Here is an 18,612-nt window from a genome sequence, read left to right as displayed (position 1 = left end):
CCATGTCACACACAGATCTTGAGGAAACAAGACGTTAGTCCTTCCCCAGTGACACCCGGGAAACTAGGCAATTCCCTGGGGAGCTGCATCCACACATGAGGACATTTGGGTACATGGTGACCTGGGATGAGTACACGAGAGGGTTCACCGGAACATCTTGACCCTCCATTCTCTAAGCTGCTCTAAGTTAACGGCCATTTGTTGAACATCTGCGTGCCAGGGGCTGGGGCTGAACAGGCAATCACCCGGCACAGGTGATTGAGACTTAGGTCCTGCCCCTGGGGGAGGTGCATGTAGAAAGAACAGACCCACAGACAGAGAGATGATGAGCTAATACAAAAATACACAATGAAATGTGACAGGTGCAATGTTCCAGACTTATTCAGGATGCAATGGGACACAGAGAGGGAGGGTTTAATTTTGATGAGTCAGGAGAAGACAATCGGAAGGGCTTCCCAGAGGAAGAGGTTCCTGAATGGAGCCTGGAATGCTGAGGTAGTATTTGTTAGTACACCAATGGGAAACAATTGATTTAATCATCCCTCACTGTGGCCACTTCTGTTCCCTCGGGCCACTCTACCGTTGAGATTCTGACTATTGATGGTACCCCTAAGATAATGCAACATCATTTAATTCCGCCATTAGTGAGCCTGCCTGTGTGGAAACTTGCACACACACCACACAGCACGCTGCCCCCCAACCTTCTCTTGAACACCGGGACCTTCCAATCCCACCGCATGCCCCAGAGCTGGACACACACTGGTGCTGATTTGTGTCATTTTGGTCTCTCCTTCAGCCAGCTAGGCCCAGATCCTGCACATACACTCCCTCACCCCACACTTAGGGACTTTTCAGTCCCCTCCCACTTAGCACGTCTTGGGCCCATCTCTCTCCTGTCAGAGCTCCATTCTCATCCCTGTGGAGTATTCCCTACTTTTCCCCACTGTGGCCAAGCACTGAGCACTGAGGGGGAGCAGATGGTGGGGGGTGGTGGCAGTGAATGGGGAAGACAGCAGAGACAAAGCAGGCAGTGATTTTGTTTTTTTTTTATTCTATACAAGGAGGGAGAGAGTCCCTGGGGATAGAGGGACAGATCTGCCCTTCCAGGAGAGGAGACGGCCCTGCCCCAAGCTCTGCCTCCCTCTCTCCAGGTTGCTCCCTCCCATCCTGTCCCCCACCTCCTGTCCCCAGGCCTCATCCTGCCATCCTGCCCCTGGGGGATGGGCTGGCAGAGGGGCCTGGAGGTGTGGGGGGTGGGTGGGGGTCTGAGTCCTTGTGAGGCACATGTTGAGAGGAGGGCTGGGCAGGGTGCTGTAGCGGCTGTCAGTCTGTTCCTGGCTCACTGGTTCCTGCTGGGGACAAATCCAGGGAGTCCTGTTTCCTAGGCAGGGAGAGCCAGCCTCTCGGTGTGGGCTATACCATATCTGGCAGAGGGGGACTGCCCTTTTGCCCACCCCACTGGCACCTGTGGGGTCAGGGGGCTGCCTTCTGTCAGGCTCCAGCTTGTCACAGGACTGTGCCCGCCGCGTCCTCTTGGGCTTCAGGGGGGCAGTCCGGCGGCCTGGATCTGGGGGCCCTGAAATGACAGTCAAGGTGGGCCTGGCACATGAGTAGGGCTCATAGGCTGGGTGCTCATCCAAGCTGTGACTCATTCCAAGCCCGGGAGGGGTCCTGAGGTGGGCAATGAGGTCCCAGAGGCACCCCAAGCACCCCGCCCCAAGCCAGGTGGTAGACCTTGGACCTCGGTCTCCTCTTGATCCTGCTGTGAGCCCAGCCTCAGCCGGGGTTTGTTCATTCCTAGGACTGCACCCCCAGCCTCAGCCTCCTCCCTGCCCCCTGGCTCCTGGGGGGGCCGGCGGCCCCGGGGCACAGCCACTGGCTTGGGGGGCCGTGAAGCTAAAGGGGGGTCCTGCAGCTGGCAAAAGAAGGAAAAGACTGGGTCAGTTAGTCCCTTCACCTCATCCAAGGGCCCTTCCCCTCCGCCTTGCCGGCCCTCACCTTGGCATTCCTAGTGGGAACGGTCCTCTCTGGGAGTTGGGCCCCCTCCTTTTCCTCCTCCCCGTCCTGAGAGGCTGGGCTGGGGCTCTGGCAGCTGTGGTTGGGGGCACTCTCCTCAGCTGGGGGATGGGAAGAGAGGAGAAGCTGTAGGAAAAGGCATTCTTGCATAGCTCTCCCTGACCTTCTTCCTTACGAAGCCCTGGAGGCCAGGACTTCTCCCCTCCAAGCCCATTTGCTCCTCTGCCTCTGCCCTGGATGTCCCCTTCTGCTCTAAGTGTTTCTGTATCCTTGGTATGGTCTCTAGGATTGTCCTGAGCCCATCACCTTTGGAGGGGGCCCTGGTGTGGCTGTTCCTCTTGAAGGGCAGTGCTTGAGCCCATGCCTGCTGGGGCAGAGCCAGGGTACAGGGACTGCTGGGTCCACAGGCATGGCTGCCCATCCAAGGCCGCAGTGCCCCGAGGCTCTGCCAAGGCTGCAGCCTGGCATTCCCAGGACTCTGCCAGTCTGATTTAGATGGTGAGAGCCTTGGGGAGAGATGCCCTGGCACCCTCCCACCGCTGCCTCTGTGGCTTCATGCAATCTGAGCCTGAGGGTGCACTACCTGGAAGGTGTTGTCTGTGTGTGTATCTGTGAGGTGTGAGTAAGAGGGACCTGGAGGGTGCTGGTGGTAGGTGTGTGCCCAGTGGAGCATCTGACTATTGTGCTTTCCTAAATGAAGGATGGAGCCTCGCTTTAGGTGTTTTAACTAGTCTGTGAGTGGGATGGGATGATCAGCAAAGATGCCTTCAGTGCTGGGATGGCCTTGGAGGATTGGCCAGGGGCACGGACTCTGCACCATGCCCTTGTGCCCCAGCCTTGGGATGGGAGGGGGCGGGTGAGTAAGTGTCTGCCTCTATGGGGAGATTTGCCCACGTCAGTGTTGTCGGAGGGTTGTGTTCCAGGCCTGTGGGCAAGTGAGTTGATGCCGAGCTGACCAGCTTTCCTTTAGAGGCTCCTTAAGTGCTCTGATCCCAGCAGAAAGAAAGCATCCTACCACAATTCATTTACTCCTCCAGAGTTCTGAAGCCAGAAGGTAAATGACTTGCTTAAGGTCAACACTGCTGGTGGTGGTTGAACCGGGACCAACACCCAGGGTTTCTGCCCCCCAAGGCATGGCTCTTGCCCTTTTCTTGTGGCACATTTCTGAGTGAACTGTGGATGGCTTGGCGAGCTACTTTTGGAGGAGACTGGAATGTTCGAGGTGGGTCTGGCATGGCTGGTACTTGCTCACCCTCTTTCCCAGCTGAGGTGCAGAGAGAGACCTTCTTTATAGAGGTGCCACTCTGCTGACGGTGGCCAGAGGTGGCCCCTGCTCTACGGAATTCCCTGGAACCATCCACAAAGTGTTCTTCCTTTCTGCTAATCCTGGCAAAGCCACTTTTGTTCTGTAAGATCTTTCTTTGCATTGGGTTGTTCCTTTCCTTTGGATGAGGCTTTGTAAATATCCTCAAAACATTTTTACTGTGGTGACTTCCTGACTGCCCCACCTTGGCTGTAAACATGGGGGCTGTGGCTTCTGGTTCTTTGGACACACCCTGGGCCTTCAGTGCTGCTGCCTGAGAAGAGGCGTTCCATACCTATGTGCCATGTGGCTTCTGCTCGGCGCATGGCGCTGAAGCTTGGCTTGGTGCTTTGGGGTGGTGGTGGGGGCTTCCAGGCTCCCGGCCCTGGGGTGCAGGGAGGAGATGAGAAAGGGGAAGGGGAAAGGCGAATTAGAAGGGGCCCCTGAGAGAGGGGTCAAGGGAAGGAAGTGAGGGGGACTGTCTCACCTGCATCGTCTGAAGAGCGCCGTTTCTGCCAAGCCTGGACACTGCCCTCCAGGTCTGGGCCTGCACCCTGAAAGGACAGCTGAGTCAGCTCATAAGAAAGTCCCCTCTACATGGAGACTGCAGTTAACAAGGGGCTTCTGCTCTAGCATCTCATGCCATTCTCATGGCATTAGTCCCTGGACACTTGTACCCTTATCCCCCAAAAGTCACACCCCTACCACCCTAGGGGGTGTAAGAAACGGCTTACACGAATGAGCATGTTGTCATTTTAGCAGTTATGTGTTTATTTTATGTGTGGTAGAAAAAAAAAAAAAACATGACTAGTACAATAAGTCCATGATTTAAAAAATGATAATGCTTAGGACAACACTAAGTTAAAAGGGTGAGTTGATTTAAATAAAAATATGTGAATAATAATCCAGGTGGTATGTGGGGAAGGGGAAAATCAGTCATAAAGGTGATAATCTAGTCACCAAACTTTCAGAAACAGAACTCTAGAGGTAAGTATTTTTACAACTGCCCATTTTCCAGGGAGGTAGAGGCTCCGGGAGGCTAAATGACCTCCTCAGCCTTTCACGGCAGGTGAGTGTGTGGAATGAGCAGACTTGCAGCTAACACCTTCTAACACCAGAGGATCACTCTCTCCACTGGCCCAAGCAGGGACAGGGCACAGAAGGGAGGCAGACAGGGATCCATAGAAACACTTGGGTGCCTGGGCTCCCCTCACCTCTCGTTTCCCGTCGAAGCTCCAACCCTTGGCTCTTCCCAACCCAGGAAGGGCAACACCATGGACCCTTGGCTGCTGTGCCGTCCCAGGGGCCAGGCCCCCCTCCCCTGGCTCCGCCCCCTCAGTGCCCTGGAACAAGGCCGTGGGTTTATAAGCAGTTCCTGATGGAGAAGGGGCTCCATAGGCTGCAAGGGAGTGAGGGAGGGCCCCTACCCCTCTGAGACCCCAGCCCTGGGACTGGCCTGCCGCAACCCTCTGATCCTCCACCCCTCCTCTGAGGAGTCCTTCCTCTGTCCTTCTTTGCATGCAGCACTCCCAGCATGCTCTGGGTCACCAGGCTTAGATCACTCAAGGAGTGGGGCCATTGGGAAGACCAAAGTTCCCCAGAACCTCGAGTCCTGTCATTTTCCCATTAACTGCCTGGGACAGGGTAAGTGGGTGGGCTACGTGTGGAACAGCAACAAGCGAGGATACAGCACCTCACCTCACTTACCATCTTCCTGCGGAAGGAAGGCCCCCGGCTCCCCCCAAATCCAGGGAGGGGGCCGCTCTCCTCCTCTGGGCTCCAACAGGGGGAGGAATTATTGCCAAGGCTGGGGGGATCTGGGCTTGGGGGGCTCTCCTGAGTTGGGGGTGGGGGTGGGGGAGGAGGGAGGAGGAGCCCAGTGGTGGGGGACCCTGGTCCCCTATCCCCCTTGAAGCTCCGGGGCCGGCGAAAGTGAAACAGGCCTCTGCGTCTCTTCTTCTGGAGTGGAGGCAGTGGCGGCTCTGAGAGGCCTGGCCGCAGGGTCCGCAGAGTCCGGGGGTAGCTGAGCAGAGTTGGGGTGAGTTACTGACAAAGTCGCAGGCAGGTGCAAAATGCCAGATGTGGAGGTCACTCAGGGCCCAGGCTGGTGCTAGTGTTAGTCTAGCCCTGGGTCTAATAAGCCTCCAACTTTCCTTTCATCCAGTCTCTCCTGCTGCCCCGTAACCCTTTCCACTTAGGTCTCAGGAGACATGGCTTCCTCACCTTCTCCGTCATCCTCCAGCAGCCTCCTTCCCTCTGTCTCCCCAGCAACTCCTTCCTCCCAGGCACCCCCATCCCCCCATCCTTCTCTCAGCTTCTCCCAGTGACTCCGTTTCTTCTGGACAGGTGCTGGAGAGTCTGCAGGACTGTGACAGAGAATATACCCTCCAGGGCTCTTACCACTGTCATCCCATCCCAGTGCCTGTTGCGACCCACCCCCCCCCACCATCCCACCGTGGTGGTTCACCCTGGCCCCATGCTTCCCAGCTGTCCTGAGGAAAGTCAGAGAACATGGGAGTTAAGGGCTGAGTGGGGAAGGACGAGAACGTGGGGGAAATGTTTCAGAGAGACTGGCTTTGGGACACTGCCATTGGAGAGGCCTCCATGACTGCTGGGAAGGAGCCCTTCAGGGCCTCTGGGCCTGCAGAAAATGGGACTGTGCCTAGGTGCCACACCTGGAGCTTTCATCCATGACCCTTCGGCTGAAAAAATCCTCTAGCCCCTCATCCAGGCGGGTGGCCATCCCATTCTCCTGTCGGGTCCCAGTTATTGGCACCTGCTGGGAGGAAAGTCCTGTAGGGTATCTCATCTGGAACAGGAAGTCCTCCCTACTCCCTCCATTCACTCAGGGCCTTCCCCTTTGGACTTGGACTTGCCTCTTGTTGGCCCCATGAAAATTTAGACTTCAGTCTGCCTGGGCATTTCCTAGGCATGGTGGCTCTTGGCTGTATCCCTCACCCAAATGGGAACTGCCACTGACTGGCAGACAGATTTCCTATCTGGGAAAACTGGCTAATCCCATCCTCTTTTCAGTGGCCTGCCTGGGCCCCTGCCTGATCCCCCAAGGCTGATGTCTCTGGCATTTTGGTCCTAAGGCTAGAACCCCTGGCTCTGGCATTGCTAAGTGGTGTGGGTCCTTTTGCAAGGACTTATGGACTCACACTGGGCCGACCAGGTCCTGGAGGTGTGGTCCTGGGGGCCGAGGCCTGCCTTGTGTTTGATGCCTTAGTTTATAGCCGTGAGTGGGCAGCTCGGATAGACCCTCCCAGGAGCCACTGCCTGTGGGCTGGCTGCTTCCGAGTCCTGAGAACCAGCCAGGGGGGATCCCCAGGCTCCCCAGCTGGCTTTCCATGTCCTGAGGGCTCCCACCTGTGGGCACAGCAGCATTAGAGGGAGTAGCAAGAGGCACAGGGAGAAAGCAGGCTGGAAAGACAATTAAAAAGAAAGGGGCCAGGGCTTGGGAAGGGTGTAGGGACCTGGAGGACATTAGAATTGAGGCTGGGGACTCACTAATGAAGGCGGACACTGGCCGGATCTTGCGGCAGCGTTTCTGCTTTTTGATGGCCATGGTGTCCTGCAGAAATGGAAACCAATGGTGGAGCCAAGTTGAAAGTCCCAGGAGCCTCATCTGAAGCCTCTTATTCCTCATAAAGCCTTCTCTTTGGAGCCCTTCCTGCCTCACTTTCTTTGGGTGGCTGAGGTATTGGGACAAGGGAAGAGGCTGGGCTGGATTGGGGCTGGGGGATGAGACCAGGCCCAGTGTCAGGGGAAAGTGGAGTCCAGAGAAATGGACGGGGACAGTGTTTTGCAGGTTCAGGGTCAGGACCTAGTTTAAGGTGGGGAGTGGGGGTTGGGGCACTCACGATGTTGGTCCCAAGTTCATCATCTGTGGTCTCCTCACGGTCATGGTTCCGGCCTCGGCCCCGGGAGGACGGATCCTGCCCTTGGCCTGGCCCCAATGGTGGATCTGATAGTGTCTTTAGCTGGGCCAGGTGCCGGGCCTGGGGAAGGACAGATGTGAACAGGTTCCCAAGGAAGCTGCTCACCTTCAGGGGCTTTGGGGGATGGTTGGTTGGGGGAGATGGGATGATGTGGGGTGGAGAGTGTGCCTGAGCCTGGCTGGGGTTCAGAAGCCTTACCAGGCTCTTGTGGGAGTGGTACAGCTCCTGCAGGATCTCGTCCACTATGGAGTTGGTCAAGTAGGTGACGACTGAGAGCTTTACTTCACTGTGGGCACAGGTGGGACTACTCAGTCATCCTGCTCCCTGGCCCCTAAGCCTTTCCCCAGGTGCCTAAGGGAGTGGGCAGCTGGCCTGGACATCCATGGAGGCACCTTAGGTCTCCCTTGTGTCTCCATAAAGGCATGCTCTGTCCCACCCACTGACACCCCGCATAGGTGTGTGTAGATCGGGAGGGTGGGCAAAGAGGAATTGAGGAGAAAGAGCAAAGGGGCTCTGGGCCAGGCTCCTGGAGTTCCAGTGGAACAGAGCTGGGTAAATTGGGGTGCTGAGTGAACCCTGCTGGTCTCTGCTGGAAGCCCAGAAACTGGCTCTTCTTGAGCTGGCCACTTCATGGATATGAGTGATAATATTCCTTTGCTTTGGTGAGCAGTGGCACCTAGGATGAGAGAACACTGGAGGGGAACACGAGAACTGAGTGAGGGCAGAGCATAGTTCAGGCACCCCTACTCACATCGATTTTGTCCATGCCTCCGAGGAGGCTGTGCTTTGTTTCTGGGAGGCCATTCTCGGTGGATGTGTGTGGCTGAGTGTGTGTGTACACCTACATGTGCACTGCCAGGCTCCTAAACCCAGGCTCAGCACTTAGATTTCTAGGGCAAAGACCAGTTAGACCCTAAATAGCAAGGTTGCAGTTAGTTAAAGATTTATCCCTTGTAATGGAGATTATGCCATTCATTATTCATTGCTGTAGCTGGGCCCCAGGTTCCTAAGTGCTCTGGGACAAATCCAGCCCCTTCCCAGTGCCAACCCCCTCCACTTCTCACTCCAGCTTGTTCTGAATGTCCTGTCCTGCCTGCTCCAGCAGCGCCCCTCGGATGAAGTTCCGGGGCACAGTGACGCGCTCAGCCACATTGCTCAGCATCTTGTTGTGTCCCTCAGCCACTCGCATGGCCACAGGACATAACTCCTGCGTAAGGCTGACCATCGACTCCAGGATCACCTAGTATGGGGGAGGGGAGGCCAGAGCCCCGGGGGGGGCGGGGCGCAGGGTCAGGGCTGGCACCACACTGGAAGAGACTCTAGCCTGTCTATTCCAGCCCCCCATGGTGAGACTAAGGGGCCCACCAACGTTCTGGGGCTGGTTACCAGCAGAGCCTGGGACATTCAGGCTTCCCCACATCCTGGTAAGTGTTCCTTCCATCCTGCCATATGGACAGGGGAGAGGTCAGAGTTCAGGGGTCAACATGGAAGCTAGCAGAAAAAATCCAAGCCCTGTTTTCTAGCAAAGCCAGAAACATTGGGAGTGTGGATGGCTTCAACTCTGCCTTTCCTTCCTGTCCCCAGTAATTTCCCCATGCTGACCTCAGCCCTCAGCTTTGAGCCTTGGTCAACACTGGGCTTCTTCCCTCAGGACTTGCCTGCAGTTCCTTGTCCACAGCCTTGGACACCTCACTGGCAACTGACTCCAGCCTCTGCCGTACAGGCCCGTCATTGGCCAGCACGTGGCCCAGCTCATAGAGGCTGGGAAACAGCTGCAGAAGGAAAGGGCTATCATCAGAAGGTCAGAATCGGGCCTGACCAGGTCCTTGGGGGCCCTGGGCTGGGAGGACAGATGCATGGGTCAGGGCGCGGGTACTCCTGGGGTAGTGTGGCCGGCCTTCCTGGGCTCTCGGACTGCGAAGGAGGGTGGGGCTGCGGAGGGCTCACCGCCCGTGAGTTTTTGGCGTCCTTGATCAGGTCCCGAGCATAAAGCAGCTCATCCTGCACAGGCTCCAGGGGGCACAGCCTCAGGGCCCGAACCTCCTCCTGCACCCGGCCACACAGCCGCTGCAGCATCTGGAGCACAGCCGGCAGAAGTGTCAGCGGTGGGGGGATCCTCGCACCCTCATCTTCCCAGGTGGGACCCCAGGCATCCCATTTCTGGGTCCCCTTGGGCAGTGCTCCTGGTGCTGGCACTGATGGGGTAGTAGTGGTGTCTCTGGATGGCCTGTTCTCTCTTCTTGGGATGCCCTTGAATGCTCAGGGGAGTTCCTGCGGTCCCAGGGACTCCTGGTCTGGGGCCCCCCTACACGTTCTCTCATGTTTAAGCCATACTCTGAATGTCCCGTCTTTTGCTCTCCCATGCATTCAGTCCAGTTGTGGACACCACAAAATGCCTCTTTCATGCCCCCACCCTTGTGTGTGCACCCTCTATCACATCACACCTGAGCCCTGTGTGCCCCATGCATGCCCCACGTGTCCCAGAGGGAAACGTTTACTTGCTCGGCGCTGCTGGTCACCAGGCCCTGCTGCAGCCTGAAGGCCTGCTCCTGAGGGCATGTCTGGGAGTGGTTGTTCCTCACCAAGCACCACTGGATCTGGAGACGATGGGGTGGGAGGGGTCAGGGCCTGGGATATGGGCTGGCCCCTGCCCCTTTCTGTTCCACCCTGCTGAGGCCTCTACCTTCTGCCAGACATCCTCGGTGCGCTCCGGGGCGCTGCGGTAGGCTTGGGAGATGTCACTCACGGGGAAGGACATGAAGCGCAGTGTGTGGTTGCTGTAAGGCACAGTGACACAGCTGGGTTAGGGAAAGGTGGGGAGAGGCCCTTGCTCTCCATACTCTCCTTGCTAACAGTTTCCGTCACCCGGGCCTTTCCTAACATATCTCTGCAAACAAGTTGAGTGAACCAGGGTGGGGCTAATGTAGCAGGCTTGGTCCAGGCCCAGGGAGGCTGGGGCTGGGGTCAGGGCAGAGCTCTGGTCCACTCACCTCTCCAGGGCCCTTGCGATGTCCAGAAAGCCCAGGGCAGATGTGTTGTTTCGATCCCATAGGATGGTTCTAGGGAGACAGTGAACAGTAGCTGGTTACCCCTCCCTCTGGGTCCTTTTTTAGGGGTAGGCACGCACCCCCTTCTGGAGTCCTCCCTCCTTTCCTGGGTAATGAGGCTGACTCCAAGATGGTTCTGGGCCTGAAGGTGTTCTAGAAACTGGGCTACAGAGCAACACAGCAAGCAGGATGCGCGCGTGCGTGCGTGCGTGCGTGTGCGTGCATGTGTGTGTGGAGGGGGTACTGGGACTTCAGGTCAGAGATCAAGGTGTGCACCGTACCTGAGGGAGGAGTTTATCTGCAGGGCCTTAGACAGCATCTTGGCCCCGATGTCCTCCATGCCATTGCCACTCAGATCCACCTTAGCCAGGCAGGTGTTGCTGCCCAGGGCATTGATGAGGATGCTGGTGCGGAGCTTCAGCCTTGAGTCCGCCACTGACAGTGACTGCAGGGACTATGTGGGCAAGAGTGGGGTTGAGCCCAGTCCCCGCAGCCCCTGCCACTGTGGATCCCTTCCCAAGCCGAGTCACTCACACAGTCCTCTTCTTGGATCAGTTGCACCAGCTTGTGGAGGATCTCCTCTAGGGTCCTGTGGGGAGTCAGGGCTCAGAGCAGGAGGGGAGGGGTTGGGGTCATGCTACTGGAGGAGCAGGAGGTGATTTGAGCAGGGAGGGGCCAGAGGTAACACAGTGAGCCAAAAGGATAGGTGGATGATGGAGTGAGGTCTGTGGGTATGGGGAGGGGACCTCACTTGGCCTTGACATTGAAGTTCTTGCCCAGGAACAGGTGCTTGAGGGACTTATTCTTGCCAAGTGCGGGCACCAGTGTCAGGAGGTCCGAGTCGAACCCTGGCCAATAGATGGGAGAGGTCTGGCTTTGAGGCCTGAGGGCGGCAGGGGGTGAGGGGGCCGTGCCCCAGGCCCCCGGCCCCATTGGTCCTCAGGAATGGAAGTGTCCCTACTTACCATTGTCTGACAGATCCAGGCTGCCCACACAGGTGACAGCCCCCAGCTGCTCCTGCAAAGCCTGGGCTCCTGCTGAGCGGAGCTGCAGGGACACGGTGAGGGTGGGGTGGGGAAGGCAGGGGTGGGGGCACCTTTAATGCTTAGAGATTAGTCACACCAGGACTCATGGCCATGCTAGGTCTCAGGTGTAAAATCAGGAGGTCCTTTCTCCACCAGATCCTTTCCTAGGGCTCTCTCCCTTCCTCCCTTTAGCCAGAAATATCTCCAGACTGCTGCTCCGGAGATAGCTCGCTCCTGCCCTCTGGTGGGAAAGTCTGGTATCTCCCACCCCAAAGCTTTCAGGGGGCAAACTGGAGGCTGAAAATGACCTCTGGAAGAGAGGGACACAGATGACACACTGAGAAGGGAAAGTGGAGGTTTGGTCGGGTCTGGGGGTCACAGAGGCGCAGCACAGAGGTAAGATGGAGCCATTGGAGAAATGAACAGTGAGGCGACTGGGTGGGGGACCGGCAGTGGGCGTTAGGTGACCAAGGGCTCACCTCACAGCTGCTGAGGTCCAGGTGCAGATCACTGAGGTGACTGTTGAGGGAGAGGCCCTGGAGCAGTGCCCTGTGGGAGGAAGGTCAGCAGGCCCACCTCTACCCCTCACCCTCTTCTCTCATGGTTCCCTCTTGGACGCCCCCCAACCCTGCACCCACCCGACCTGAGGGCCTCCAGGGGCAGCCTCGTGGCCGACAGGTTGATGTGGCTCAGTGTGTAGGCGCTGCTGAAGAACTGCTTGAAGGCCGGCGGGGCCTCTCGGCCCTTCCTGCAGAGACTCCCGGGGTCAGCAAGGGAGGGGGATGCCCATGGCTCACCCCATCCCTCCTTGTGCCCTTTGTGCTCCCACCTGTGGGAGCAGCTGTTGCGCGCCAGGTTGAGGTAGGTTAGGTGGGAGCAGCAGCCATGGAGCAGGGCTCCCAGAAGCTGTGGGGAAAGACATGGTGGGTCTCACATGGGCTGGGAGGGGCTGGCAAGGACTCCTCCCTCCCCATCAAAGTCCTGGCTCTTCACCCTTGGCAGTCAGTGTGATCCCTTCTATGAATGGCCACTTCACCTCTTAATGCCTCAGTTTCCACTCTGTGGAAAGTGGGTCTACTCCCTGCTTGACCCCCAGGGGTGGCGGAGCGACTCACAGGCAGTGAATGTGTAAAGCCAGAGCGAGCCATTAGGGGCTCATAAGGTGCCTTGTTCAAGTCAGGGGAAGAATCCTTTCCTCTTGGTGGATTCAGCCAGGAGCACAGCTGGGAATGGAGGGAGGGCTGGCTTTTAGGGACAGCCAGTACAACCTTAGGCGGTGACCGGGATAGCGTGCCCCACAGGTGTGAGCTGTGGGCTTTGCTTTATAATTCAGCTGAACTTGGAGTCATCCTGCCAGCTCTGTCCACTCAAGGCAGGGGCGATGAGACAGGGGCCACCCTGGCCTCCCTAAATCACTTCAGGCTGGTTCTCCCATCACCGACCCCTCACCAAGTCAATGGCGCAGTCGGTTCCTGCCAGGTCCAGGTGCACCAGAGCATTAGGCTGGGCCAGGAAACTGTAGAGGGCCTGGGAATAAGGACAGAGGGGCTGCCAGGGAAGAGGTGATAGAGCCCCACCACCCCCAAGCTATAGGGCAGAGACTCCCTGGTCCTGAAACCTGAGTGTGCTTCTGTGGGGCTTGAGCTAGGTTCCACGGACTCACATTGGCCTCATCTGTGGCGAGCAGCCCAGGGTTCTTGCTCAGGTCCAGGTAGCGAAGGGAGCTGGCAAAGGCTGGGTTGGCCCCGAAGGTCTGGCCCAGTGCCTGGAGCCCTGAGCACAGCGGGCACTGGGCTGGGTTGGCCCCCATCCCCACCTCTTCCCCTTCCACACAACTCTTCCCCCAGCCCCCAAGTGTGTCTCCTTTCCCTTCCTCAGATCCCCAGGATGCTGTGTGAATGGGTAGGTACACCTCTGGGACTCGAGGATCCAGAGGGTGCTGGAGGACGTTAGAGGTCAGAGGTCAGGGGTCCTGGTGCAAGTACCTCGAGGGGAAATGGCAGTCTTGGCCAGGCACAGTTTGGTGAGGCCAGTGGGGAAGCAGAGGAGCTGTTGACTCAGACTGAGGAAACCTGGGAGTAGAGAGAGAAATGGGCCCAGTGAGAGGCTGGGCAGTGGGCATAGGTGGTGCAGAGTCAGAGGGGGGCTTGAAGGAGGTACAGGCCCGGGGTCAAGGACAGCAGTATTGGGGCAAGGGCTGGCATCAGGCTGGAGAGTCCCTGTTCGGCCCCAGTTGGGCTCTGGGCTAGGGCAGGGGTCTATATTGTGGTGGGGGTAGGATTCAGGGCTGGGGCTCACCCTTGTCCTCGATGGGGTTGTGGGACAGAGTGAGGGCATGCAGCACACAGCTCCCGTTCTCCCCAAACACCCCGGCCAGCTTCTGGACAAAGTCCCTTCAGGGAAGGGGAGGAAGGATTTGTTTGTCCCAGCCCCGGACTTCCCCTCTTCCTCCACCTGCCTGCCTGGTTGGGGCTGCAAAGGTCAGAGGCCTACATAGGTGGGGATGAGCTTGGGGCCTGCCAGGAAGCTTGTCATCACTATGAAGTACCTGGGAAGTTGTGCCGAAACAAAGCCTAGCTTTGGGTCCTTGAGATTAGAGCAGTCCACCCCATTGGGTAGTTGATGGAAGAGGATAGGGCATGGAGCATACTGGGAGAGGCCATGGAGCTGGGGGGCTAGGAGACTTAGGTTTGAGTCCCAGCTTGACCATTGACCTGCTTTGTGCCCTTGTTGGGCCTTAGTCTTTTTTTCTGTAAAGTAAAGAGCTGGAGGAGATAGCTTGGGGATCCGTATCATGCTCTGATGTTCTGGGACCCTAAGACTACATCACTGGGGCACCACTGCCCAGGGAGGAGGCTGGCCTCACGTCTTAAGCCCGGCATTGTCCAGCACCAGCTCTTCGAGGCTCCCCGACTTGCTCAGGGTATGTAGCACCTGTTCTAACACTTCAGAGCCCTGAGGACAGAGGAGGTTTTGTGATCAGGAGCCAGAGAGGGCACTACTCTCCAGCCCCTCCTCCCACCCCTCGTAGTCCCTACCAGCCGCAGATCCTTGCAGTAGAGTTTGGTGAACCACTGGTTGTAGGCCAGGGCTGCCACCATTAGGGCCAAGTCTCTGTGGGGAGATTGAAGGGCCAGGAAAGTGGTGAGCCGGTGGTTGGGGCAGGAAAGAAGAGTTTAAGGATGGGGTGATGGACTGGGGAAAGTCTAGATGGGTAGAAGGCAAAGGGGGGTGGGGTTGGGGAGATAGAGTTGGGGCTGTAGGTAGGATCAGAAGAGGGAGCCTGGAGGCTGAGGCTGGAATGGGGGGATTGAGTCTCTGCTCCATCTGCTTACCGGCTTTCCAAGTGGCTGAAATCCAAAAGATTGAACTCCCGGTTATCCTCGGCATGATAGATGGTGTCCACATCCTTGGAGAGGTGGAACTGGCTCACACCTGCTCCCCTCCTCCCCCGCCCCCTCCCTCTGGGTCCCACCTGCCCGCCTGCTGGGTCCCTGCCCAACGTACCCATTGCACCTCCTCACGGCAGTGCAGTCCGTTGTAGTCACACAGGGCAGCATAGGTCTCAGAGAAGCCACCTGTGGGGCAGGATGTGAGCTGGTTCCATGAGGAGTAAGGGTGTGGAGAATAGGCTTGGAGTTCAAGGAAAGGTCAAGGTCATTTTATGTGGCCCGTGTCCTGGGTTCCTGCTATACCATGAACCTCTGAGGTCTAGGAGCTATGGAGTCCTCAGGGCAGACACAGCCCCATGCACAAAGGACTCTGGACAAGGGCAGGGTAGTTTAGGCCCCACTTCCGCCAAGTTTGCCCCTGCTCACCACAGACACTGTGAGTGGTCGATGTGGAAGTCTCAGAGTTAGGGGACGTGTCTCGGGGCCCTTCTGGGGTGTCAGCATTTCCACGACGGATTAGACACCTGGAAAATGACCAAATCCATCTCAGAGAGGGGTGTAAAGAAACTCTCCATTCTTCCCCTGTTATAGCTTCTGGGCCCCTAGGAAGAAGCAGCAGTGGGGACATAAGGGCTCTTGCTCTCAGTGTTCCAGGAGCCCAGGTCCAGGGGAAGGAGGGAAGGAGGAAGAAGTCTCTTTGTTGTCTAACCCTTTGAGAGACTCCTCCTTTGCCACTCACCCAGGGCCAGGGCAGACCTTGGAGAGGGCAGAGCTCACATGTCGTGTCACCTGGTCCACACTCTCAGCCGATGGGAGCCGCATGCTCACCAGGCCACGCTCTGTCTCCACTAGGATCTAGAGGAAAGGGAGCATCAGGGCCTTAGACATCAAGTCCGTCCTCCTGCTGACCCAATAGTAGGGCCCAAGTTGGGGTCCTCACCTGGTTCTGACTGAGCGTATTGAAGGCGCGGATTTCTAGGACATTGAAGGAGCTCTCCACCTGTGGGAGGGGCATGGGGGTGCTCATCTTAAGGTAAGAGCCTGGCTGCCTGGCTCCAGAGGGAGTATGCCAGGTGTACTTCTGCTCCTCAGCCCAACTCACCTTGGCTGGGACTTTAAGGGGGAAGAGGTGGAGGCGCCAGGAGGTCAGGGCCTTCAGAGAGAGGAAAAGAACATCAGCAGCAAATGGCCGCTCCTGGGCCCTAGGCTGCCTGCCCTCCTTCACCCCCCTCAGCCTGTGTGCAAGCCCTGTCAGCAGTGGCCCTCTGCTCCCGGTATCCTCCTTCTCTCTCATGCCCCACCCTGGGCTCCTGGACATCCACTCAGTCTAGCCTGCCCCTTCCCCAGGCTTGGTCTCCTCAGCTCTCCCCCCACCCCCACCCCCAGTCTCCCCTGCCTCCCAGGTTCCTTGCTCTCAGCAGCCCAGCTGCCCTTGATGACACCCCTTCAGCTGCTCCCCCTCCCCCCACTCGCCGAAGCCCAGTACCCTCACCAGAACTCGATCCTCAAACTTCTTGGGCTTCGTCTCCAGCTTCACCCGATGTTGTTGGAGCACAGCCCCTTGGCTTAAGCACCTCCTGATGCTGTCTGCAGGTGGGTGGGGGGCCTGCTCAGAGCTCCCCTTACCCTGGCCACCCCTACCTCCCCAGGGCTTTCCAGGGGTGGGGTCAGATGAGAGGAGAAATAAGCACAGAGAGAGCTTTCCTTCTTGGGTGGCTTTTCTCTTCCTATTAGAGAGGGAGGGGGGTGTGGAGAAAACTCTGGCTCCTGATGTCCCTGAGTCAGGGGACAGTTGCTGAGTGACACTGTCTGTGGGAGGGTGTGTCTTACACTTCTGAGGGTGTGAAGGATTTTTCCAACCCATGCACTCCAGCAGCCATCGACATATACATAGTGAGTCAGTGTGTGGGGGCGTGGGGGTGTCCCTCTGACTATATTCTAGGTGGTCTGGGTGTGAGTGTCTGCCTTTTACTATGCATGTGTGCACGCCTTCTGAAGATGCCAGGGAGCCCGTGTGTGGCATTGGTAGGACTGGATAGGTGAATGAGTATGCTGTGCTTGTAGTTGTGAAAGACAGCCCTGGTGTGGGGGTGGGGGTGGGAAGTGGGGGGTGAGAAAGAGTTAGTGTTTAAATGAGCCCAATACCCACTTCCTAGCAGAACCCATCCGGATATCCCAGTGTGTATATGTGTATGTGTGTGTGTGTGGTGGGGGTGCATTTTCTGTAAAGATGTGTGTACACATATCTGATGATTGTATTTATGTGTGTGTGTGTAGGTATGGGAAATTGCCATGGTGCAGCATGCCTCTGAGTATCCTTGAGCGTCCTGGTCTCTGCGTGGGCTAGCCTGTGCTCCTGCCTGGGGCGGGGGGCCAGTGAGGGTTGTGGTAGTGCTGGGTGGGGGGTGTGGTGTCAGGCCTTGGTTTGGGCTGAGTCTGAGAACCTTGCAAACAGGAGAGACCTTGAGGTGTGAGTGTGAGTAGGGAGAAGGGGCAGTCTAAGACGGGGGCTGTGGGAAGCGAGCTGCAGAGACACTGCTCTTGGTTGTAGCTCCAATTCGGGCCCTCTTCCCTGACTCCCTTCTTTGCCCCACTGCCCTGGGAGCTGCCAGGCTGCCAGAGGGGCTTTCAGGGCCAGTTCCGGGGCGGGGCCGGGAGGAGGGAGGGTGCTGAGCCAAGAGGCGGTCAGGACCAGGGGCAGCTCCCATGGCCCGGCGGGGCGGACCGGGCCCCGCCCGGCGGGGAAACGGGACTCTCTGGAGGGGAGACTGGACGTCTCGCCGAGGGATGGGCTAGGATCAATGAGAGTCAGCCCCACGGAGCGCCAGGGGACTGCACCTGTCACCGAAGATCGGGACGGGCGGCTCTGGGACTGGAAGGTCCTGACAGGGTGAGGCGAGGCGGGCAGCGGAGGATGCTCAGGGGACAGCGATGCCCCTAGCTAGGATGCAGGGGCAGGGGACCGCCTTGGAGCCGGAATGCATGGGGCGCGGGGAGGGCAGGAGGCAGCGGGGCTGGGGTGTACCGCGGGGAGGAACGCACTGGGTCTGGGATGCTCCCGGACGGGGCGTCCCGGAGACCACCGCAGCCTCGTACCTTGCAGCTCGCGGGTGAGCTCCGCGCTGGGCTTGGCCATGGCGGCCGCTGCTGCTGCCGTTGCTGCAGAGGAGCCGCCGCCGCCGGGGAGCCGCGGCACATGCTAGACCCGGCTCCGGCAGGGCCCCGGCGCTGAGCGCTGCAGCAGCCGCCGAGCCCGCTCCTGTCAGGGGCGGCTGCGCGAGCGCTCCTCCCCCCGCCTAGGAGCCCGGGTCTCCCGCCCCGCCCGGTGAGGTGTGGGATTGAGCATGCGCGCCGCGCCTCCCTTCCGCGTGAGACCCCGCGCGCGCTCGCGCCCACCCCTCCCGCCGGCTCCCGCGTGCGACGCCCTGTGCGTGTCGCCTGGAGCCTGGGCCATCTCCCGGGCGGGACTAGCGTCCACTTTCCGTGCCACCCACTCCTCGGGCACCGTGAGCAGAACCCATTTCTTTTGTTTGTGTGCCTGGGTACCCCTCCCCGGGTCATCCTTGCAATGCCCCTCCCTTTTGCCCTACTGCTTGGGAAGCGTCCAGCTCCTGCTTGCTGACTGGCGAGGAAACTCAGGGCCGAGGGCGATGCCAGGAGAGGTCCTGGCTAGATCTGGGGGTGTTCGTCCTTCCTCCAGCTTGCCCAGCCTCGGGGATCCCTGCAGCGTCTTTGGCACCATCCCCACGGGTGTGAGGCCGAGAGTATCACCCGGGAGTTCCCGTGCCACCTCCTTCCAGCTGGCAGTTCTGTAGACACATCCACCCCTGAGCATCACGCTTAGGTCCTGGAGACAGGGAGGAGGATTAAGGGGATCCAGGGTTGTAG

At 58.3% G+C, this 18,612-nt stretch overlaps 1 protein-coding gene across 1 annotated transcript; it reads right to left on the bottom strand.

Moving 5' to 3' along the window:
* Positions 1-1,031: 1,031 nt before the first annotated feature.
* On the bottom strand, positions 1,032-18,539 carry CARMIL3 (capping protein regulator and myosin 1 linker 3). The gene is given in 41 exon segments (XM_011283152.4): positions 1,032-1,349; positions 1,466-1,576; positions 1,735-1,915; positions 1,999-2,117; positions 3,615-3,704; positions 3,807-3,873; positions 4,534-4,662; positions 5,027-5,342; positions 5,995-6,095; positions 6,481-6,512; positions 6,515-6,688; positions 6,830-6,893; positions 7,183-7,320; positions 7,459-7,546; positions 8,325-8,500; positions 8,919-9,032; positions 9,208-9,336; positions 9,759-9,857; positions 9,944-10,037; positions 10,251-10,319; positions 10,589-10,761; positions 10,842-10,896; positions 11,059-11,155; positions 11,273-11,354; positions 11,812-11,881; positions 11,976-12,080; positions 12,162-12,238; positions 12,782-12,859; positions 12,996-13,105; positions 13,318-13,404; positions 13,631-13,725; positions 14,199-14,287; positions 14,371-14,446; positions 14,668-14,741; positions 14,840-14,910; positions 15,151-15,248; positions 15,464-15,579; positions 15,665-15,724; positions 15,827-15,877; positions 16,217-16,311; positions 17,821-18,539. Coding segments are annotated over 41 exon segments (4,116 nt in total). The 5' UTR covers positions 17,861-18,539; the 3' UTR covers positions 1,032-1,323.
* Between the last annotated feature and the right edge of the window lie 73 nt (positions 18,540-18,612).

The sequence above is a fragment of the Felis catus genome, chromosome B3, assembly GCF_018350175.1.
Source record: "Felis catus isolate Fca126 chromosome B3, F.catus_Fca126_mat1.0, whole genome shotgun sequence".
In the NCBI taxonomy this organism is placed as follows: Eukaryota; Metazoa; Chordata; class Mammalia; order Carnivora; family Felidae; genus Felis; species Felis catus.
Note: the sequence above shows the minus strand (reverse complement) of the source record. Positions and strands in the feature narration are given on the sequence as shown.